Source organism: Tigriopus californicus, chromosome 2 (genome assembly GCF_007210705.1).
Source record: "Tigriopus californicus strain San Diego chromosome 2, Tcal_SD_v2.1, whole genome shotgun sequence".
In the NCBI taxonomy this organism is placed as follows: domain Eukaryota; kingdom Metazoa; phylum Arthropoda; class Copepoda; order Harpacticoida; family Harpacticidae; genus Tigriopus; species Tigriopus californicus.
The window spans coordinates 12653298-12662816 of record NC_081441.1 but is presented as its reverse complement, the minus strand read 5'-3'; the positions used below and the strand labels follow the sequence as shown (position 1 = coordinate 12662816).

General features: G+C 40.8%; 2 protein-coding genes across 2 annotated transcripts in view; one reads left to right on the top strand and one right to left on the bottom strand.

Moving 5' to 3' along the window:
* The window catches only part of LOC131893336 (uncharacterized), a 54998-nt gene that overhangs the window by 18845 nt on the left and 26634 nt on the right, over positions 1-9519 (top strand). The gene's annotated exons all lie outside the window — the stretch shown is intronic.
* The window catches only part of LOC131893306 (serine/threonine-protein phosphatase 5-like), a 4749-nt gene continuing 3601 nt past the window's right edge, over positions 8372-9519 (bottom strand). The window contains exon 4 of the mRNA XM_059243299.1: positions 8372-8592. Within this exon, the coding sequence (XP_059099282.1) occupies positions 8413-8592 (180 nt within the window). The 3' untranslated portion in view covers positions 8372-8412. The remainder of the gene's footprint in view (positions 8593-9519) is intronic.

Below are 9519 nucleotides of genomic sequence, written 5' to 3'. Positions count from 1 at the left end.
CATCCATATAAAACCAGACGAATGGAATTCCGCCTCCAAGGTGGTCGGTATCGTCAAATCTTGTGACAACTTCCAAGAATTGCCTCCACATTTGCAGCCCAAACTCATCTTGATCTATTGCTGTTTGTGTCAATCAAGTGTCAAGATTTCAAATGTTATCAATATGTGGAAAAAAGGGGCCAAGCATTGGTACTCCTCGTGTCGAACAGGTTCAACCGGATTGAAGAACCCTCTGAACAAATTCCGTCTCATTAAAAAACGGGATAAGATTGGACTACCTTCTACCACCCATTTTGGGGAGCTTCTAGATCCGAGATGTTTCTGGATGGGGAAGGCCGGAAATACTTGGGGATGACAACTCCAGAACCAGAACCGGATTGTCTGGTCAATAAATGTGACGAACTCAATCAATGTAACCTCATACATTTTGAGATGCACGAAAGTCACGCCTTTTTGGTAGTCTTGGAAAGGAACTGACTAAATTGCTCTTTTTCTCTATTGGATGCCATTCCTGCAACATGTTCTTGAGATATATAACATTATAATCAGACATTGCGCTAGAACGGTTAATTGGTTTAACATTGCTTCGTGCAACATGTTAATTGACATGTAGCTTATTCACGATTGAAAGTGGATTGCCTAGGCAGGTGTGGCTGTCTAAAGAGATGGCAGATGAGGCAGAAGCGCCAAGCAAGTGCCTGTTGACTGCCCAGATCAAGTTGGGTTTCGTATTAATGGCCTGGTGCGTTATTAACGAACAGTTCAAGCTTCTAACTGCATTTTATGAGAGACTTGTTCTGCCTCGCTCGTTGCAATCCAGTTGAAGGAACCATGGTGTGTCATTTTGCACAAAGGTTCCTACTAGCAAAGTATCAGGATTTGGCTAAGAAGCTCACACATGCTGCTCTTATTCCGAGTTTAGATTACCCAACGCATTCACATAGATTGGCCATAAACGTCAAGAAATTAGATCAGTAGGCGGACGCAGAGGCGAAGAACAATCCCAAGTTAGAGCTTCTTAACCCCTTTTAATTGGCAAATGTGCTCAGAATCTAAATCCATACCTAGCCTTGGCCCTCCGTTCAAACATCTGAACTTGAACTTGGTTCACTTCGTCCTTACCTGAAGTCAAGTACCACTCTATCAACCCTGCCCTAGGTCAGAAATCTTGTATCAAAAATAGGAGAAAGCCTGGGGCAAAATCGCATAACCTCCATCTAACCCAGCACTTTTTTGTCCGAGGCCCAAAGATTTATGAAGAGATCCCCAAATGTTAGAATTAAAGCCTTGCACAACATGAGATTTCAAAACAGACCAATATTCCATTTTTTGTGCCAAGTAGTTTTGCAATTTAACTATCAAAGCATTTTTTTTTAACAGTTGCATTAATGATTTCCCATCAAATTACTCTGTCAAGAGATTTAATAACATATAAACATTACTCTTTCAAAACCCACATAAATCAAGACAAAGGGCATTTTTGACATTTGTACAGTCCTGAATGGTCAAGCATGATCCATTATTGTTGTTAAACCAAACCAATAGGATCATCAGTTAATGTCGATACTGTCAACCCTGATGATCGTTTTCTTTGAAACTGATCATGGATGATCTTTATTCGAGTCTTTCAATGGGAAATTTGTGCGTCCTGATATTAGGGGTCATGGTCGGGGGCAACCACGCGATCATATGGCACACAGGAAACAGGATGGCAAACTTATTGGCAACGATTCATAAAACATGCTCGTNCGGTCAAACAAGCCTTGATGTCCTCGATCGGACAGCAGAATTTCCCGTTAAAGAGACAGGTGATTTATTACCTACCCTCCAAGTTGTCCAGATGGTCCTTAAGACTCAAAGAGCGCCTAAATTGAGCTACATTTTGAGATACCCAGCCAAGTGGAATCCAGGCATCCTTGGGATTGAAGCCATCGCGCGATTTTGGCACCCTGAAATGTCATGCTTGATGGTTGAATGTTGGCGCACAATAGATCCACTTGATGCGCACCAAACCCTGTAATTTCGATACTGTCAACCCTGATGATCGTTTTCTTTGAAACTGATCATGGATGATCTTTATTCGAGTCTTTCAATGGGAAATTTGTGCGTCCTGAGATTAGGGGTCATGGTCGGGGGCAACCACGCGATCATATGGCACACAGGAAACAGGATGGCAAACTTATTGGCAACGATTCATAAAACATGCTCGTGATAATTCAATGAATGGGAAGGTAATATCGCATATAAGGGAAGAGCTTGAGGCTGAAATGGAGTCAGGTCTGGAGCTCTTGATACTTGATACAACAACAAGCAGCACCCTAGATCTGGATGCAAGAACAGATGTTGAGAGTGGTGGCTCGGAAGGAAAAAAGTCTGATACCGTGGTTCTTTTTTTTATTCGATCACAAGATTTCTTGATACGTGAATTTTGTCATTCGTCAACAGGTTTATGTCTTACTCTCAGGGACCTTTTTCAAAACCAATTTCGTTGAGGAAAAACAGGGTTTGACTAAACGTCTTTTGCATGCGTTCCAACGTCTTCCTCGGGACGGTTACGCATTTTGAAACAATTCTTAATGCGATATTCTTTCGTGGGGTTTGAAAAATCTAATATTGAATACATCAGATTTTTTCGTCTAAAGCAATAACAAACGGCCAATTCGATTTCAAATGTATTTTCCGCAACATGCGGAAGAAAAAGCGAATCAATAGCGTTCATTATGGTATTAATAATAGCACCTCTTTTTGTCGAATTAGTATTGCCAATCCTTAGTTTTTTTTAGCGAGGTGGCATAACACATCAAACGATTGCGGTTATGGCATTCCCACTTATATTGTTGCTGTTTTGGTTTGGCGGCCCTGATGTTCACTAAAGCGTCCACAGTGTTGCGCAGCACTCCTTATAAATGAGGCAACACTGAATATCCATCAATAATCATCAATTTCACACACGTCGCCAAATAAGCGACCACAAAGCCATAATTCACTGGGTGCGCTCGTCCACGATTTCCATACATCCAGCCCTAAAAGGTCCTTGAACCGTTCGAAATTTGCCGATCGTGGTCCGTCGATCTCTATTAACGAGAAGAGGGGTTTTTCTCTCAGTGATTTCAAGTTCACAGTTCGTGTTAGATGAACATTTTCATGACTTGATAATTGATTTACCAGAGGCATAGGTGGATTGCAATCTTCCTAAAAATGAATTGAGAAGTCGTGTCTAGTCTGTCTCAAGCATCGATAGAGCGAGTCCAAGGTCAAGGAGGCCAGGATCGTCAGCTCCATTGACAGCAGCCACATCTTCTGGATCATTTACATACAACACTACTCCGTACAGCGTTCATGTTTATGGCCAAACCTTCATCCAAAGAGTTGAATGACGCTATGAATACATTTAGTAACTGACCCAACCCCTTGGTTGAAACCAACCACGACATCTTCCTGAAATAGACAGGGGGCAAGGCTGGATCCAAAGCACTCCCATGTCATGTCAAGGAAGTTACTTTCAAGTCCATTCCGCTTGGTATGACACATATTTCGTTGCCAATCGTACTTCGTTTCATTCGGTTTTGGCTTAAGGGCTATGGGGGGATGTACATCCCTGCTTAGCATTGTTGATGTTGCTGTTGTTTGGGAAAGACCTCTTTGATCAAGGGACAAAGCTGATAGTGAACCAGTTCATGTGAACTTGAATCATGAACTGCCCCCGCAGGGTTATTAATCACTTTTGTATGACGGCTTTCAACTCATTTATTCCATCAAATATCCGGTTCTAAGGGCCGAGATTTCCAGGTTCATGCGAAAATTGGCTAAGAGTCTTGGTCAAGTTTCGCAATGAGCCTTTAGTTACCCTTCACTTTTTTGACGTCTTGAAATTGGACCCGTCATTTCATGCCCTAACCGAACTAATTATCATTTCAAACAATTCATCAACACGCCAAGAGGAGGGTCCAAGTCCATAGATTTTATTTGAGTTTTAGTGAGCAATAAATGTGCCATTGTCCATCCAAATTTGGTCTCGATCGACCCGAATCGGGACTGGAATTACAGCAGGATCAACCCTTAAAAAGCTCGATTAGAACGATCAGAAAACCTCGCCCCAGAAGGTCAAGGAAACGAGTGGTGACTAAAAACTAAAAATGGTGATGGGTTTTGCACTTTTTGTGGATAGGCTTCTCCTATCCTATCCTATCTCCCACTCCAGCGACCCCAAAAGAATCAGGTTTGATCCGGGAGAATAATTCAATTGGACCTTTGTACCTCGACCATGTATCTGGGATCCATCGCCATCTTCAATCTTCCAATAGAGTGCCTCATTTCCGGAAATTTATCGGGTCTTCTCGGCGACACATAACTATGTCTAATAGAGAAAAAAAACTCGGATGATCCGTGTTGCAATTAGGAATGTGAAAGAAAAACTTGGTGCGGTTCTTTGGTTGGACTTTGGAATGCAGGCAAGAACACAAGAGAGATTCATATCAATGTCACTTCTAATCAGAATTCAATTTACACCTGTTCACTCTGCAGCAAATGGCCCTGAAAACTGTGAAGGGGTTGAGTAAAGGGTGAAAAAGGAATGTGCTGTTTCGCCTTGAAATTCAGATGAATCTTTGTCAGATTTAATTCAAAGTTATTTACTCATGCCCTTTTGTTTTGCCACATCTTGGGCATGGGGTTTTAAACAATTTGTTTTGCAAGCAAACATCAAGCTCCGAGGATTAAATATTTGACTATGCGCCATTTTTCATCTATGTCTCTCTTATTGCAAGCCTTCTACAAATGGTTTTTTCTGATTAATTTCATTAATTTGTGCCCCTGTGGTAATGAATTCTATCAAAATTCATTGTTTCTAGATACTTATTTTCTACTCGCTTTGTGAAAGTTTTTTTTTATGCCACCCATTAAAAGCTTCATTTTCTAGTTTCAATAAAAGGATGGTTTAAGATCTCGCAAATCTCTGAAACACCTGTCCTTCACCATCATTTATGTTGTATCTCCGACTTTGATGTGATTGCGCTCTGATTTTAATTTGGTCGCGAATTATTTTTGAATCACACTGAATCAAAATGAGTAACGACAAAATCAGATTTGGAGCCGTCGATCGATATTCAGGGTGGCATTGAGCGATCTTTTCCTTCATTTGTTGGTTGGCTCGTGTTGCCCAAGGTCGGAGATCGAAAGAGAAAAAGAAAGAAAGAGAAAAATCATCATCTTTCGGGGCTTTGGACCAAAAATATACTTCGTGGTACAGAGTTCTTTAGCCATGCCTTTCAGGCCTTCTGTGCTCCGTAAGCCATTGATTGAAATCATCAAGCTTAATTGAACCTTGGACGGCTGTTGACTTTGAGTCTCGATTTTCCAGGAAGAGTTTTGAAAGTTGACGGTTCTCCAGGAATGCATGGTTTAATTTTCCCTGAAAAGAATCAATGGAAGATTTTTTGTTCCAGAGCTATTGTTGGCGCAAACATTAACAGACAATTTTGGATGTCGTATATCAGACGATACGAACCATACGGTTCAGGAAACAAAAAAGAAGTACCTGAGCATCATGCAATGTTTCAGAAGGATAAAATATTATGAAGTGTGTCTGCCAATATCGGTGATTGAGACCTTCATTTTGCATCTCGACCAAATGAAAATTGAATTTCGTGCCCCCATGTGGGCGGGAGATTGATTCCCATTGCATTGAAACAGAAGCACAAACACGCGTAGACAAAGATCGAAAGAAAGAAGAAGGAAAAAACCTCTTGTCTCTCAAACTCATCAATCTTAGGGGCCTTTGAATAAAAATGCAATTCTTGAGGGTGCAAGGTCTTGCCGATTGATTTATTAAGTAACCCGGAAGAGTCACATATCTAACCACATCTGAAGGAGAAAAGTGAACCTAATCGGACAAATTGCCCTGGTCCCAGATATTATGTATTGATTACACTCATTGGGATTGGAAAATACACCCACTTCCTTAACTTTAAACTCGTTTCTAGTCATCTCTTAAAACATTCCCTGCCAATCACGCGCTAACCAGGCTCTCATGAACAAAGTGGGGTTCTTGATGGTAGCATTCTCGCTCCCTTGCTTTCATTCTTCATGACACCGAGCATTGAGCTCAAAGCCCATTTACGTAAGTAAACTACGTCTGTCCTCTCCTTTCAAGCGTTTATAAAGCAAACTTCAATCTAAATTTGTCTTGATTGAAGTCGGTACTATTGTGGTCTTGAATTAGGAGCGTTTCATTTCGTGGACGATTTCCGGGGCTTGCTTTGAAATTGACAGATTTTCTCATCCAATTTCTCACGCTTCCTTCAGAATGAAATTGCCCGGGCATATTAATTGGATAGATACAATTCTTCGTCCTGATTAAGAAGTCCTTCAAAACCTAATCGGGCTTTAAATCCGCAATTATGTTCGGAATAAAGCCCTTATTCCCTGTAATGAGAGCCCACTTATGGCAGAAGATTGTTCAAGCACCTGTCTGAATCTTGACTGGTAAATGCCGTTTAAATTGATCAACCAGGAACCCTCAAGTACACAAGAGATAATTCTGGTGACTGTTATGCTCCCAACACAGTGATGCATATCGTAAAAGTCAAGGCGGGCGAGGTGCCAAAAATATGCAAGTGAGATCTCCTAGTTCGTGTTTCCTTACGATTGCTTCCGCCTGCAATATGTCAATCTCGAGACGCGATCAATCAGATGTTGTGAGCCCTATTTTGTTGTATAAAAAGAACAATACCAATAATGTTTAATTTGATGATATGCCCGAATCCTAATTTATAACCGGCACTCTGTAACGGTCAAGGAAGATGACCAGTGGTTTTAATGACGATGAACTAATGTCGCGGTTATTTATGCGAGGACGATCGTTGGGCTTCTGGTCAACCTTTCCGGAAATGTTGGCCATGCCTCAAAAACATTTTAAGGAAGATGACAGCCTGTTTGTTTGCTCATTCATTGCATGTCTTGGCGAAGAATGAAGCCATTATTTTTCTTATTTGATTAAACCATGCATCTTCCGTGCATCTTCCAAATCGTAGAATGGACCCACCGACCAAACCGTTCTATCCTTGGAAAAACAAGATCCTTTTTTATTCTCATAGGCATCTTTGAGCTCCTGCCACTTAATGGGCAACACAAAATGTGCCAAGGCTCACGCGTTGATTGTGTTTTCAAACCCAGCCACACCCTTGTTAAAACGACGATTCTGTCTAGATTTGAAAGACAATCTCAGTTTCCTCAGGAAAATTGGAATGCTTGCAAACAAGAGCGACCTTGACCATTCAAATAGTTGAGAAACATAACCAATTACGACCACAAGGACGCCTTTCAATTCAGCCCGAAAATTAAGGTGTACATATTTCTATTGCTTCTCAAAAACAGTACTTTCCTTTCAACAATACATCTGAAAATTTTGAAGTAAGAGGCAAGCCAGTTTTAGACTGGAATTGGTCAAAAAGACAACTTTTATTGAGATCAATTTTGTAAGTGGTAGCTTTTTCATTCTTAAACAATTTATGGCGCGGGTTTAATTGAGAGGTGAGTGCTTAGCAATAAACTGCCATTTGATTTTTTCATAGAGTGAAGGCTTAAATTCTTCACATTTGGAGACATCACTTGTTCTTCTAAAGCTATGCTCAAAAATTAGTGCCAAATTTCAATGTTAGACTCAATCCGAAATTCAAATTGTAGGGAATCTATTCCCGTTTCAAATTCAATTTTGACAATACCATACCTAAGAGTACAAAATTGTTTTTTTGATCAAGGTCTGTAATTTCTATTAGCTGCTAGCTGTTGTACCAAACACACAATATAATCCTTGTTCGAACACGAATTCCAATTGCTATAACAAATCCTCGTTTTAGCGCTGAGTTATCCGGATGCGAGATGATTGCTGACCTTTTCAACGTTGGAGTTAGTGCTCAAGAGCGTTGTTTACTGGAAGGGTGGAGTCTTAATTGTTGACAAAATTACGTGCATTGCAGCCATACGAACTTAATTAAATGTTGCTGGAATGGTTACCTATACTCCCGAGAGTCTTTGAATAAATAATCTTTGCCATAGAACATCCTCAACATATGACTGACTGCCTTTGAAGGAATTGCTCTACTGTTTGTCTTTATTTGCCCTATTGGCTTGTGCGTAGAACTCGGAAGTAAAAGTCACAGCAGATGCGTACATTTAGTTTTGAAATCGAAATGAAACCAAAGTCGAGAACAATGAAATCACTGAAAATGTCAGTGAGAGTGATTAGCGAAATGTACCAAGAAGACAAGCACTGAGAAAATGAAGTTTCCGCAATTTGTTCAAACATGATTGGCTTCGCGTGCCAAATTAGGGTGTCCGACTTCACCTGGTTCACACATCATTACACACGGTGTAAAATACCATTTGTTTATATTTAAAATTCGATAGCCCCCCTCAAAGCAGGCCCATTCGCACTAAGAAATTCGAATAATACAGATTGGTGATCTTGGGGTGAGGAGCGGCGGTGAACTTCTTGAACTCCGGCATCGAGACATCATCGCCGTGAAGGATGCATATCGCACCTTTGTTCCCGTGACGATCACAATAATTGGGCGCTGAGAACACGGTGACAACCTGGAGCCAAGAACAGAGACAAAAGGGTACAGACAAGCTTGACAAAAATCTATATGAACACACACCACTCCACGACTTTGAGAAGTCTTCAATTCGGTTTCCGATTCAGAGTTTTGATAAACCGGAAGATATTGACGTCACGGGAGGTCGTCATGTTGCTGCCGCTATCCGAAGATTGACATGCAGTACATTCATTCAGACATACGTACAGTGTATATAGATGGATAGGTATATGGTTTACGACATGCGTCTCTTTAACAACTTTTTTATGCCCGAGTGGATCTAATTTGCCTATCAAGACTCCCAAGGAGGGATTCAAATAAACCTGCAATGCACACAAAAGACCAAATAGGGACGCCTTTATTGCTAATTAATTGAACACAAGAACCTCCTCCAAATCCACCCTAAGCGTTTCTTTGAAGGAGCGGAAGCTCGGAAGAAAGACGCGGTGTAAGAAAGACGAGCATTTCAGAGTGTTGACGTCATCGGACAATCAGGGTGATGGATTATCAAGAGCAAAGTGGAATTGCCCCATAAGAATAACTAATCAATCTGTCCATCAACCTTGCTTTGGTGAGCTGCTATTTGTTTTTCTGTACAGGTTTAATGATGTCAAAATAGATTTATTCCAGGACACGCATAGGGTGTGCTGCCTTGGTAAACATTTTTAAAAGGTGTGTTTTTGATCTCCTACACACAAAACTTGGACATAGTCAGCCGAAGTTAAATATCATCCTTGGAAAAGGGTTGATATTTCCCTTAAAACACATTTCTGGTTTTAATTGGTTTTAGACCCATATAAAAGAATTGTCATTGCAGCTAAGTGACACTTGTATTGAACCACTGCTGATTTCATCTCAGACTGTTGAAATCACGTGTTGAGAGGTCATGCAATCTTGAGACTATCTGGGACAAACGCAACATTAC